Source organism: Suricata suricatta, chromosome 13 (assembly GCF_006229205.1).
Source record: "Suricata suricatta isolate VVHF042 chromosome 13, meerkat_22Aug2017_6uvM2_HiC, whole genome shotgun sequence".
NCBI lineage: Eukaryota > Metazoa > Chordata > Mammalia > Carnivora > Herpestidae > Suricata > Suricata suricatta.
Genome location: NC_043712.1, coordinates 35898027 through 35912966, shown reverse-complemented (window position 1 = coordinate 35912966; position 14940 = coordinate 35898027). Strand labels below are relative to the sequence as shown.

General features: G+C 39.0%; 1 protein-coding gene across 1 annotated transcript in view; it reads left to right on the top strand.

Annotated features, from left to right (window-relative positions):
• The window catches only part of LOC115276725 (phospholipid-transporting ATPase FetA-like), a 106399-nt gene that overhangs the window by 54911 nt on the left and 36548 nt on the right, over positions 1-14940 (top strand). Inside the window, exons 7-11 of the mRNA XM_029920812.1 lie at positions 2951-3023; positions 3391-3461; positions 4508-4590; positions 5357-5515; positions 7954-8042. Of these exons, the coding sequence (XP_029776672.1) occupies positions 2951-3023; positions 3391-3461; positions 4508-4590; positions 5357-5515; positions 7954-8042 (475 nt within the window). The remainder of the gene's footprint in view (positions 1-2950; positions 3024-3390; positions 3462-4507; positions 4591-5356; positions 5516-7953; positions 8043-14940) is intronic.

The window sequence follows — 14940 nt, the reverse complement described above, 5'->3', positions numbered from 1 at the left end:
ATAATTTTAATCATATAAAATTCTATTATGTGAAGTTGTTGAGCATTTAATCCTGTTATTTATTAAGTCTGCTGATTCTTACTCATGGTGGATTATTTCCTCAAGTGTTTTGGTCTGTTGACACCTCTCATAAGATACCACCAAAAAAGACAATTGTGATTAAAAGGAAAATTTAAGGGGCACCTGGGTGGCTCAGTTGGTTAAGTGTTTGACTCGATACTGGCTCAAGTCGTGATCTCTCAGTCCTGAGATTGAGTCCTGCTTCACACTGAGCATGTGCATGCTCTTTTTTTTCTCTCTCAAAATAAATAAATAAGCATTAAAATAATAATTTAAAAATTTTAAAGAAAGGAAGAAAGTTACTAGAAGTTAAAAGAAAAGACAAGACTGAGTGTATTAGAAATTTGCAAGGCTAAGGAGTTGCTGACCAAATAGATTTAATCAAATGAACTCTCCAAGTAATTTGAACACTTGAGTTTCAAAAGACTATTGGAAATGAATTTACCATAGAATGGTTTTAGCGTGGATGGTCACAACAGGGCCTTGGTTAGACTTTATAAGCTAGTGTTTAACATTCAGTGCAGCTGGCCATTGAAACAGTCTATATTTCAGAAAGTAGCTTTCCTTTTCTAAAACACATGGTTTTGAGTAGAGCTGCTATTGAAAAAGTTTGTCTGTTTTGCAAGTTGTGATTTCTGTCATTTTCATTTCTCAATAATAACTTTGGATACAAGGACATTGTTGGTAGAACTTTATGAGAATTCTAAATGTTCTAAATTGAGGTTGTACCCTTTTGAGGGGTTTTGTGTTTGCTTCTGCCAGGTAACTCAAGGAGATCACCTGCTGAGACCTAATTTTGAGGAGTTATAAATTTGGATCCCACACCTCACAATGTTACAGATTCTTAGGGGAGAGTCCTCTACTCTCTGACCCCCAACCCTCCAGAGAAAGATAGACAAACTTTTGTGGGGCACCAGCCCACGCACCCCAGTCGAAAGGTCCCGAGTAGGGGGTTGGTGTCGGTGCAATATCTATAGGAAAGAAGACAGACAAGACAGACAAGACAGTCAGTTAAGCATCCAACCTCAGCTCAGGTCATGATCTCATGGTTTGTGAGTTTGAGTGCCACATTGGGCTCTGTGTTGACAGCTCATAGCCTGGAGCCTGCTTCAAATTCTGTGACTCCCTCTCTCTCTGCCCACCTCCCCCCCGCCCCAACTCGCGCTCTGTTTCTATCTCTCAAAACTGAATAAAAAAACGTTAAAAAATTTTTATTTTTTTTTTAAAGAAACCAAAGGAGGGAGATACAAGGATATATAAACAATGGTTTTATAACAAGGAGTTACATTTATAACATACAGAGAAAATTTAATTTGGAATAAGATTTAAAGAAATATAACCCAGAGGGGGCGCCTTGGTGGCCCAGTTGGTTAAGTGTCTGACTCTTGATTTCAGCTCAGGTCATGATCTCAAAGTTTGAGCCTCGAGATAGGCTCTGCACTGATAGTACAGAGCCTGCTTAGGATTCTCTCTCTCTCTGCCCCAACCCTGCTCATGCTCACACTTGCTCACTCTCTCTCTCTCTCAAAGTAAACAAACTTTTTTTTTTCCAAAAAAAGAAATATAACTCAGGAAGTGGAAGAAGATTATCTAACAGAGTGAATTTATAAAAATGGACTTTTTTTTTTTTGATAAAAGAAACTCAGCCCTTCTCAAAGAAATTATCTTCCCAGAAAGGGTGTTCTGGAAAACCTACGCTCTGGCGGAGTGGTGATGTATGTCATGCCTGCAAATAACAAGGCTTCATTCAAAGGTGAAACATAGAACGGCGTTAAGGTGTAGAATGGCATTCAGGTGTGCCTTCTCTTTGCCAGCTCTTTGGGTACTTGGCCTAACAGAACTGTTACAAAGAGGTAGCTCGTATTTCCAAAATTCTTGTGGTATTGTGTATATCTTGCTTAGTCCTTTATCAGAAAGGAAGGATTTATGGGCTGGATCCAATTGGGGAAATTGAGGTACAAAAAAGAGGAGGGAAAAGAGCCAGTAGTAGTGTAGAATCTGCTCCTACTGCCAGCTGCCTTTTGTGGGAAGTGAGGATTTGAGGGGTCAAAAGTAATCCAATTGTAATGTAAGTAAATAAAATTGGTACAACCATATGACAAGATACATTTTAGCTATCAAAAAGAACAAGCCACATCTTCTATAAGTGCTCTGCAAGATATGTAATTACATGAAACATGCAAAGTGTAGCAAATTATGTATCTAATGTATAACTTTATTTTTTTAATGTTTTTTTTTTGAGACACACACACACACACACACACACACACACACACACCATGAGTGAGGGAGGGGCAGAGATCGAGGGAGACACAGAATCCAAAGCAGGTTCAAGACTCTGAGCTGTCAGCACAGAGTCTGATGCAGGGTTCAAACTCACAAACCGTGAGATCATGACCTGAGCTGAAGTCGGACACTTAACCGACTAAGCCACCTAGACGCCCCTCTAGTGTATAACTTTTAAATGTATATGTTGTATCATTTGCATTGATATTTTCTAGAAACAAATATAAAAAAATTACTCACATTTGTTACCTTGAGAAGCAAAACTAAAATCTGGGGAGAGAGAATTTTTCCTTTTACATGCTTATTTATTATTTGAACTATTTTTTTTACCTTATGCATATATTACTTTTAGTTAAAGAATAATTAGGGGCATGTATGACTATATATGATTTTAAAGGATTTTAGAAAATCCTTATAAACCTGAAGCCAAGAGAAATGGGCCCCATTGTTGATTGTAACAAGGATGCATCACAAACCACTTTGGTTCTTCTATAAGCCTTGACTTCATCTCCACTTTTTTTTTTTTTTTTTCTTTTCTTGACTGTCAAAGCAGGGCTGTGGGGGAAATTCCCAGGGCAGGCATTCAAGGCATATTTTCTTACAGGATAAAGGAGGACAAATGGATGAATATTCAAGTTGGAGATATACTAAAACTAAGAAATAATCAGCCTGTCACAGTGAGTACCTCTTTTCAATGTGACTTTTTCTATTTTGGCTTGAGCGGGTATAGAGGAACTTTCTTAGCACCTCTGCTGCCACTGCTTTTGGTGACCTCTGTCTGCTTCATTGTGCATCCGGAAATCAACGGCTCCTGTAGGAAGTTTGTTTTTGTCTGTCTCTCACCATAGCTACAGATCAAGTATGATTAGCTTTAGGAGAGGGTGTGTGGTAGCAGCGGGGGATCCTGGACAAAGAAAGTAAACCAAATATCTGTAAAATTCTTAGGATGAACATCTGTTTCTGGGGTAATTGCTTTTTTTACACTGTAATATTAAAAGTCTGCCTTCCTGCTTTCTCTATCTTCTTTGACTTTCCTGACCACAGGCTGATATACTATTACTCTCTAGCAGTGAGCCTTACAGTCTGACCTATATAGAAACAGCAGAACTGGATGGGTAAGTGTTCCTTCCTGATGGTCATTTTAAGACCATTGACCTAGCTTAGAGTAATTTCTCACTGAGGGAGAGCATGGTGCAGGGAAGGAATTTTATTCTCAGATGGAAGTGCCAGAGATGCTAGAAAGAGCCAGATAAGAGAAAATAGGAGACCAGATCCTTGGGATTTCCAATTTAAAACTGAGCTCTTAACAGCAATAATCTCGCACCCACTGGGTGCAGAATCTGAACAAATAAACTCTGTATCTGCACAAATAAATTCAGTGATGCTGAGTGGCAGGAAAGCGGTTAACAGAGCAGTAAACTTTCAGAATAGAGCTCCAAGGTTTGGGGCATGGGGAGGATGAATATGGAGGTAATTATTTACTGATAAAATGCCACGTTCTGTAAAGGATTTTAATTAGAAATTCATTAACGTGCAAAAGCTAAGGTCTTAGGAGGATAGAGGCCGTCTTCAGGAGCTTGTCCTGTGCAGTTTTGTGTCAGTGGCATTCTTACAGCTATTCCTCTTGGTGCCCACAAGCTTTCTGAAATGTGGCTTCCATTTTTGTTTCTGTGTCTATGCATTCCTAGATCAGCAAATGGTTCGTTGGGATTCCTTCAAGGGTCTTATAAATATTTATGAAGTGAGAAGTATGTTTACTTGGAAGTATGTGCAAACTTCTTAAAAGGACCTGCTCCTTATTCTGGAAGGGAGCAGGCACCACCTTTAAGTTGTTCTGTGATGTCTCTTCAGCTTCATGTAGAGCACCTGACCAGCAGGGGTTCATGGATTGGCTAAAATAGTGCTGGTGTACGGCAGGGAATGAGAGCAGAGAAACAGGGGAGGGAGTGGGCTAATGCTCAGCTCCCTTGTGGAGCCATCCACCCCAGTATTGCCCTGGAGAGAGAACAGTGGGGGTGGCTCTTAGAGCTCAGACCTATAGCCCAAGCTCTATTGGCAATATCTGTCTCCTGCAATCCCAAGAAAAAGCAGGAGAAACTTGACTTAGGTTGCTGGTGTGTGTGTGGCCTGTGCTCTGGTGACTGTGTGTCGTTTGCTCTAGTGAAACCAACCTGAAAGTGAAGCACGCCCTCCCAGTCACCAGTAACTTGGAAGATAACCTGGAGCTGCTGTCTGCCTTTGATGGTGAGTTAGGAAGACACTCGCCCACCCAGATTTGTATCCATAGAGGACTGGTTAAATAAAGGATGGCACATCCATGCAGTGAATTCTACATAACTTAGTAAGAACAATATGCAACTTGATATTTAGACACATGGAAAAATATCCACAACATGTTTAATCAGTGAGAGAAAACAATTGTCATAGGCTGTATGTATATATATGTGTGTGTGTGTGTGTGTGTATAACATAAGCTTATTTTTGGAAACCTATGTTTATGAGTACATGCATAGAAAAAGTTGAAAGGATGTACTTCAAAAGATTAACAGTACTTATCTCTAGGCAATTTTACCTTCTCCTGTCTCCTTGTAGTATTGTATACATATTTACAAAGGATATATTTTATTTTAGTAACCAGGAAAAAGCCAAATTATTTCCATTTTGAGAAAAATACTAGATTTACTTTAAGTAGTTTTTAAATCTCTTCAGATTCAGAGCTCATACCACCTGGCAGTACTGATGGTGGTAAGTTATCATGTGGGTTTTTCTTTCTCCGAATGACAAATGTCACATAGAGAATTACTCTTCTTTGATTCCCAGAAACCTTTGTCTGCCTTTCTAAAGGGACCTAGTAAGAAATGGGCAACAGCTGAGAGAGGTTAGGAAAAAGATGTGTATGTATTTTGAAAGAGGGAGGTTCTTTTCTCTTGTGTATTAAACCTTCATCTGTCCTGTTAGGAAAGGCCTGAGATTATAGAGCCAGGACTCTTACTCCTTCATTTTTCTTCAGGAAAAGTGACGTGTGAGTCTCCCAATAACAAGTTGGACAAATTCACGGGAATACTGACTTATAAGGGAAAAAACTACATCCTGGACCATGAAAAGCTGCTACTCCGAGGCTGCATCATCAGAAATACGGATTGGTGCTTTGGCCTGGTGATTTATACTGGTATGTCTCCTTAGAGCCACAGCAGACCCCCATTCTGCTGGATTCCATTCACAACCAATTTGTGCTTATTCATTTTCCAAAATGTCAACATGGGACTGAGATATATATCAGAACACTATGGCTTTGAGACAGATAGAAAGGGAGGTAGGTAGATGGATGGATGAAAGATTTAAGAAGACAATTTCTTCTTAGAAAAAGAACAATTTTTCCCTGAGCAACAAGCTGCCAATTCATTAGCTCTGCTGTTGTTAAAGGAACTCTTTGTGTTGCAAAAGCACAGGACATTTATAAGTCTTTCCAATCATATCTGGGCACAAGAGAAGGTACACACATAGAAAGAATACACATGGAATTAGATGTGAAAGGGAAACATGTGACAGGAGAGGGTATATCACTCCCAGGAGAGAATACACGTAGTGCTCGTTATGGAGAAGAATATAAAGTGTGAGGGATTCATGCCAGAGAAAAAGCAGTGTGGATTATTAGAAGTGGCCCCTCTTGAGATGTCATTTAGAACTTTAATCCCGTATGCTTAGTGAGGGATTTTCTTGGGTTATTCTGTGGTTCAGGAAAATGGAGGAAGCTTCTGTGCTAACCTGTGTACTTGGTAACAGTGGGAATTGATGACAACAACCATATAAGCAAACAGAACACTGAAGATAGCATCCGGGAAGGTTTGCCACAGTGAATACTATTCAGCTCAGAGCTCTCCTTCTAGAGAATTCACTCCTAGACATGGGGATTCTAGATGCTTCCCTTTTGTGGAAAATAATGGGATCCAAGCCCTAGAGAGAAGCATAAGAGTCCACAGAGGTTTTAGTGGAACTTTTTTCATTGGTTCTAGAGCTGTAGTGGTAGCTTCTAAGCTGACTAGTTCCAAACCCAAAAGATTTGAAGTACACTTATTTTACTCACTGTACTTCAGCTGCTACCCCAGTACATTGTCATTCATTAAAAGCTCATTTTTCAGCAGAAGGTTTTTTCCTAAAATAATAGCAGTGAGGTTGCCAGCCAGCACAAATTTAGTTAAGGTTTCTCTCTGACTCTTGGTTGACGTGGTAGAAAAAATCTTGCGGGGCTTTGGGAAACTCAGAGCAGAAGAGAACTGATAACCACTTAAGAGCATCTTGAGGTATTCAGTGCAGAATTTAGTTGCTTTTCCTGATACATGATGCCCAGGTTCAACTGTAATCACCACATCCTTCTTTTTTATTTTTAAATGATTTTTAAGGTTTTTTTTTTTAAAAAAACTCTTTATTTTTGAGAGAGAAAGACAGAGTGTGAATGGAGAAAGGGGAAGGAAAGGGAGACACAGAATCTGAAGCAGGCTTCAGGCTCTGAGCTGTCAGCACAGAGCCCGATGCAGGGCTCGAACTCATGAACTGTGAGATCATGACCTGAACTGCAGTTGGAAGCCCAACCAACTGAGCCACCCAGGCACCCCACCACATCCTTCTTGAAACTTGAGGTAGGGTCATTCTTTTTAAGGACCCTTGGGAGATTCTGTCCCATGTAGCTGTCTGGCTCTGAGCGAAACTTCTCATGGCTTCAAGCCCTTTAAGAAATACTTAAGAGGAAAGAATGGTATAGCTTATGCCCTGCATTCTCAGTATTCCCCTGCATTATCAGGGAAGTTCTAGCTCCCCCATGTGTAAACATTAATGAAACTTCTTTATTAGAGTACATGTAAGAATAGCAATCAGATGGTAAAGACCAGAGAAATTGCTACTTACACTTTCTTCTAAACTGCTTATGATTTGGTCAGTAATATTCAGCTCTAGTCCCAGTGGCCACTAAAACCTCTTTACTTCTACTTACCGTCTGCCCTGTCATGAGAAAATACAGCCTCTGTCTCTCAGCCCCAGAAAAATCCCAGCTTTCATCTCAGAAGAAGTCACTGCCCTTGCCTTTTCCATTCTCCCTTTCACAAGTAGAAACTTGAAATAGAGCCTAGCCCAGCAGTGGGTTTCCTCAAAAGAAGGTAGAGATCTGTTTATCATAAAATTTCTTTTCTAAGCTAACTAAATCAGATGATGTTGAGAATGAAGATTGTGGCTCCTAGTATTGAATTATTATATTGTACACCTGCAGCTAATAAAACACAGTATGTTAACTAACTGGAATTAAAATAAAAACTAAAAAAGAAAGTTGCTTGTGGCTCCTTTTCTGACTTAACTCATCAATGAAAAACTAGACTGTCTGAGGTACTACAAAAAGGGGGGTCAGCATTGGTGCACTTTGCAGAAAGAGTTGTGATTATCCTTAGAAACAAAACTATTTTTTAAGTTATTGGCACCAACTATGGCCCTTTCTCCAGGACTTAACCCCTGGTTTGGCAAGAGTTTTGATTAGGTGATCATAAAGGTATATTTCAATCCAATTTCAATCCTTTGAGTATATTCAGTGATTCTAAGAGCTAGTCTCCCTGTTTCACTTAGGACCAGACACCAAATTAATGCAGAACTGTGGAAAGACTACATTTAAACGGACACACTTGGACCATCTCTTGAATATCCTTGTGGTCTGGGTAAGTTGAAGACATTTTTCTGCTTCTTTACAAGTAGACATGTTTTTCTTCCTTCCATAGCAGTAGCTAGCATTTCCAACTTGGAATTTAGTTGTTTGGAAGACTCAAGCAGTTTGAGTATGCCATTTACTAATGTTGGAAGCAAAAAAGAACAGAGCCAATTGACAAGGGAGTCTCTTCTCTAGTTTATGCTTCTATTATAAAGGATGGTCACACTTTGTTTAAGATTGGATGCTCTGATTAGTGGTACTGGAACAGATCAAGGATCCAGCTTTAGAGATTGACACATTTTTATTTTCTCATAACCTGTTTTACTCATGGATACTGTAATAAAACTTTACTTGGACTAATAGAACACCTTACATAAACTGATTATTTTAAAACTGTTTCCTTAGAGAAGTCTGCCACAGGGGAATTTGAGATCAAGTGAGTTTTATTCTGGCCCCTTCATTATGATGTTTTCACTTCAGAAAGAGCAGCTTCGCATTTGTCTGTAAGTTTTCAGTTGAAAAGTAGAGATCCTGCTTCTAAGAAATGAAATTGGGAAAGCACTCAATAGATAATGATAGCTTTGATAACAGAAGTTTAAACTGAAGACTAATTTCCATGCTATCCTATACAGGTTGTCCTTATTCTTGTTAGATATACTTTTTTGCATAACTGAGCAATTTCAGTGCTGCCTATACTTAATTCCATGACTTTTTTATTTTTACTCTTTGCTTAGACTCTCAAAATTCAAAAATGCTTTTTCTTTCTTTGCATTTCTCATTAATATCTGAAGTATAAACTGCCTCTTCTCCATTATTTATTATGGGAAATACCACAGTTCTTTTCCTAAATCCTTTGAATTTAGTAAGTGGGGCTTTAGAAAATTAGGAAAGTTCACTTAGCTTTGAGACCAGAAGCTAGTATCCACTATCTTTCTCTTTTACTACTATCTGCATAATTTTTAGCATTTGAAATAAAGGGACATTTCCTGGCTTCTTAATGAGGAAGACAGCCACATTTGAGAATTCAGGAAGGTGACATGGCAAATATGCCTCTGACTGTATTAGGAACATCTATCATTAGGCACTAAGTTAGGTCATTTAGCTTAGGCTTGTTTTCAAAACAGGATGTCTCCCATATGCCGAAGAAGTTTCACCTACTTGTTTACCTCTCTGAAGGTCAGTCATAATACTTGACATCTGTGAGAGTGATTTTAACTTTTTAAAATATTCATCATTCACTTATTGTAGCCTCACTATATCCATGACCATAAGCAAGTCCATTTGACAAATATGAAAATTGAGACAGTAAAGATAAATATCATAAATAAAATCCTACAGAAAAATAATGGCAAACACAAGTTTATGACTCATTAAGTCATCAAGTTGTATTTATTGAAAATCTATCACGTGCCCAGTATGTGCCAGATGTTGTGAGAATCACATGGATGTATAAGTTCTGGGTGCAGCACTCAAGTGTATAAAGGGGGCCGTGCATCAATATGTGCCAGATGTTTTACATATGTAATTTTACTTAATCATCTCATCTATCCATCAAGGCATAACTTTTCAGAATCAATGCTCTTCCTGCTATACTTGCTGTCCCCCTGAGGAGGCAAAATTAAAACACATGAGAAGTCCTGCTTAACAAGGCAGATTGACCACATAAGAAGAAATTATAAAATTAAAAATAAAATGTCCAAATTATGGAAAGAGCCCAAATATCCATCAACTGAGGAATAAAGAAAATATGGTATATGTATAGAATCTAATATTACTCGGTGATCAAAAAGAATGAAGTCTTGCCATTTGCAACAACATGGATGGGATTAGAGCATATTATGCTAAGTGAAACAAGTCAGTCAGATAAAGGCAGTTATCATCTGATTTCACTCATATGTGGAATTTAAGAAATGCAATAGATGAAAATAGAGAAAGGGAAGAAAAAATAAAACAGGGAGGCAAACCTTAAGAGATTTTTAATTTTTTTTAATTTTTTTAATGTCTTTATTTTGAGAGTGAGAGAGGCAGAGAGTGAGCAGGGGAGGGGCAGAGAGAGAGGGAGACACAGAATCTGAAGCAGGCCCAACACGGGTCTCGAACCCATGGACTGTGAGACCATGACCTAGGCCGAAGTTGGACGCCCAACTGACTGAGCCACCCAAGTGCCCCAAGAGACTGTTAAAGAGAGAGAACAAACTGAGGATTGGTAGAGGAGAGGTGGGTAGGAAATGGGCTAAATGGATGATGCGCATTAAGGATGGCACTTTTTGGGATGAGCACTGGGTGTGATATGGAAGTGATAAATCACTGGGTTCTACTTCTGAAACCAATACTACACTGTATGTTAACTAACTTGAATGAGGATCAAAAACCAGAATAGCATTGGCCTCCTCAACAACAACAGCAGAAGGTAAATATTAATGCCTTCAAATGTGTGCCAGAAAACTGTTTCCAACCTACAATTCTAAATCTAGTGAAATTGTTGATAAAATTTAAGTATAAGGAAATATCCATGGGGCACCTGGGTGGCTCAGTTGGTTAAGCATCCGGCTTTGGCTCAGGTCATGATCTCACAGTTTGTGGGTTCAAGCCACACATCAGGCTCTGTGCCGACAGCTAGCTCAGAGCCTGGAGGCTACTTCGAATTCTCTCTCTCTCTCTGACCCTCCCCTGATCACACTGTCTCTGTCTGTCTCTCAAAAATAAAAAATATTTTAAAAATTAAAAAAGAAACATCCATATGTATAAAGACTCAAAAAAATTTTATTCATCCTGCATCCTCTCTTAAGAAGCTCCTAATGTGTATACTCAAGCAAACCAAGAAAGTAAACTAAGAAAGAAGACATGGAAGCCAGGAAACATGGAAGCAAATGAAAGGAAGTCCTAGGATGATAGCTGAATAGCAGGCCTAGAGAACCTCAGTGCAGATTAGAGCAGGACCATACAGGTATCTAGAGTGGAGGAGTGGGGGGGGGGGTCCTCCAGAGAGCGAGAGAATGTAGTTCTCTGCTCAGGTTCTCACAAGATAGAGGCAATAGAGAGTCAGTGTAAATGCTGGGGCAGCTAAACTGGTAGAGTAGCTGCTATAAATGCTGATATTTGAATGGTCAGTCAATCTTTCCTTCAGGAAGTATGAAATGTTATCTGAGGTACTGTATTCACTTTTGGGCATCCAGTTTAAGAAGAACATTGAGAAGCTTCATCAAATGACTATAAAGAAGTACAAACAGGAAATAAATGCCTAGGAACCGTGGCAAAGGATGAACCATCAGTAGCCAAGATGTTGATGAGTTTTTAGAAGGCTGAAAGTAGATAGATTATATGCTTTTTAAATGTCTATTTATTTATTTTGAGAGAGTGAGCGGGGGAAGGGCAGAGAGAGAGAGGAAAACAGAATTCCAAGCAGGCTCTGCGCTGTCAGCACAGAGCCTGGTGTGGGGCTTGAACTCACAGAGTGTAAGATCATGGCCTGAGCCAAAACCAAGAGTCAGACACTTGACTGAATCACCCAGGTGCCCCTAGATTATATTGATAGACAAACCAGAGTAGTGAAAGCTTCAGTGCAAATCTATTCTTCCTGGTAGAACTCAATGATAGCTCCAAGCTAGCTAGCATCGGCAGGTATGGAAAGTAGGAGTGGTATTTAATTGAAAAACTGTCCATAAAACAACATGGGCTATAATTGGCCCTCTGTCCCATCCTGCCACCCCTATAGCATACATATAGTAATGACAATTGTATTTGCCTTCCAGTCTCAAAAAGGGAACCACTTTCTAAAGAAACTTAACAACTGTCTCAGAAGGCTAAGGCTTCTGATATGGGTCTTATAAAACCCACGTTATTTCAACTTTTAAGGGACTCAAATGTGCTTTCATTTTCCTTGTGTACTTGAGGGTGAGGCCCATCAAATAACACGTACTACCTGCCTACATAGAGCTTGTGCTTCCATGTTCCCATTCAGGAGAGTGGCCTATTGGGGAAACAAAATTAACCAAAGGAAACAAAACCAACCTATAATCATTAAACTATTCTTTTACTTACGTTTTTCTTAATTTTTTACTTTTTTAATGTTCATTTTATTTTTGTGTGTGAGAGAGAGACAGAGCACGAGCAGGGGAGGAGCAGAGAGAGAGGGAGACACAGAATCCAAAGCAGGCTCCAGGCTCTGAGCTGTCAGCACCGAGCCTGACACAGGGCTTGAACTCACCAACCACAAGATCATGACCTGAGCCGAAGTCAGCGCTTAACCGACTGAGCCACCAAGGAGCCCCTTTTACTCATATTTTTAAGTGTACTAGAGGGAAACCAGGAACACAAAAGAGGAGGATGAAGATGAACAAGTAAAATAACTGACCCTGGAATAGACATTATATTTTATGGAAGAGAAAAGAACTTTTGAAAAATTCTTATTACTCTTCTTAAAAGAAGCAACTGCAGGGGTACCTGGGTGCCCTGGGTTAAGTGGCCAACTCCAGCTTAGGTCATGATCTCATAGTTTGTGAGTTCAATCCCTGTATCAGGCTCTGTGCTGACAGCTTGGAGCCTGGAGCTTGCTTCAGATTCTGTGTCTCCCTCTCTCTCTGCCTCTCCCCTGTGTGTGCGCTCTCCCTCTCTCTCTCTCTCTCTCTCTCTCAAAAATAAATAGACATTAAAAAATTTATAAACAGTTTACAGGTAAAATTATAAAATGTGAGAAATTTGCTTAAAAGGGGAAGAGGAGTTTTAGGTGAAATAAGACTGGCTCTGAATTGATAGTTGTTGAAGCTGGATGATGGGCACATGGGGGTTCATTTTTCTATTTATATAACTTAATATGTGTTTGAATTTTTTTCATAATAAAAAGTTTTTTGAAATCTCATTTTCTGAGAATGGTCTCAGTTACACCTGCTCTTCTTGCTTCTTACATCCTTGTCTTCAAAACGTGCCCATCAGTGACCTCACTTCAGTAATGGAGTGATTCAGGGGCACCTGGGTGGCTTGGTCTGTTAGGCATCCGATTTTGGCTCAAGTCATGATCTCACAGTTTGTGGGTTCGAGTCCCACATCGGGCTCTGTGCTGAATATTTGCTCCGAGCCTAGAGCCTGCTTCAGATTCTGTGTCTCCTTCTCTTTCTGCCCCTCCTCCGCTTTAGCTCTGTCCCTCAAAAATAAATAAATGTAAAAAAAAAATTTTTTTAAGTAATGGAGTGATTGAAAGCTCATGTTCTGGAACTGGTTCAAAACCTGTCTCTCTGGGCACCTGGCTGGCTCAGTTGGAAGAGCATGCAGTTCTTGACCTTGGAGTCATGAGTTCAAGCCTCATGTTGGGTGTAGAGATTACTAAAAAAAAAATAAATAAACTTAAAAAAAAACACATCTCTCTCCTAGTTAGTAGCTAAGTGACTTTAGGCACAATACTTTTCTACTCTTAATGTCAAATTCCTCATCTATTTTTAAAACAGAGGTATTTTAAATACTAAATTAAATAATATAGAGTACTGAGCACAACTCCTGGCACTTAATTAGTATTTAATGCATTTTAATAACTTTTATCTCCCTTCTAGTCCCAAGGATGCCCAAAGGATACAAAAATACAGCTTCAAAGGGGTACATGCACCCTCATGTCCATAGTATTATCAACAATAGCTCAACTGTGGAAAAAGCCCAAATGTCCATCAGCTGATAAATGCATATAAAAGATGTGGTATAAATAATGACCATTTTCCTATGCCATTTCAAAATTTATACTGCATTTTTTCTTACTGCATTGCTTAACACCTCTAGTACCATATTGATACTCGCAATCTTTTTTTTCCAAACTTGAATGGGATTGCCTTTAATGTTGTACCATTAAATCCGAAGTTTGCCATAGAGTCTGATAGCTCACGTTTATCAAGATATATATTCCTAACTTACTAAGGGTGTTTATAGATGTGGAATTTTTATTGAATTCTTTTTTAGTCGTCTTTGAGATGATCACTTTTATGTAACTTTAATCTGTTAATGTAGTGAATCTTATTCTTAGATTCTGTAAAGCTGATGTATCTTTATATTCCTGTGATAAACCTAAATAGACAAAAGGTATTCATCTCTTCATATACTGCAGAATCCAATTTACTACTAATTATTTAATATTTTTGCATCTTTGTTCGTTAGTAAGACTCCTATAATTTTATTTTTGGTATACTGTAATTATGTTTTAGAGCTAAAACTATGGATATCCTAGATTCATAGAATGGGAAGGAAAGATTTTTTAAGCACATGTTCCTGAATGGTCTATACAACAAAAATATTGAAACTATGAAGAAATTGTATAAAACTTGTTTTAAAAAAGATGTAAATTCTGAAATGCAAAGGAAACGATCAAAAAAACTAATAGGCAACCGACAGAATAGGAAAAGATAGTGGCAAATGGCATGTGAGATAAAGGGCTAGTATCCAAAATCTACAAGGAACTCACCAAACTCCACACCTGAAAAATGAATAATCCAGTGAAGAAATGGGCAGAAGACATGAATTGACACTTCTCCAAAGAGGACATCCAGATGGCCAATAGACACATGAAATGATGCTCATCGTCACTCATTATCAGGGAAATACAAATCAAAACCACAATGAGATACCACTTCACACTAGTCATAGAGGCTAAAATGAACAAATCAAGAGACTATATAGATGCTGGCAAGGATGTGGAGAAACGGGCACCCTCCTACACTGTTGATGGGAATGTAAACTGGTGTGGCTGCTCTGGAAAACAGTGTGGAGGTTCCTCAAAAAACTATCGATAGAACTCCCTTATGACCCAGCAATAGCACTGCTGGGGATCTACCCAAGGGATACAGAAGTGCTGATGCGCAGGAGCACATGTACCCCAATGTTCATAGCAGCACTTTCTACAATAGCCAAATCATGGAAAGAGCCTAAATGTC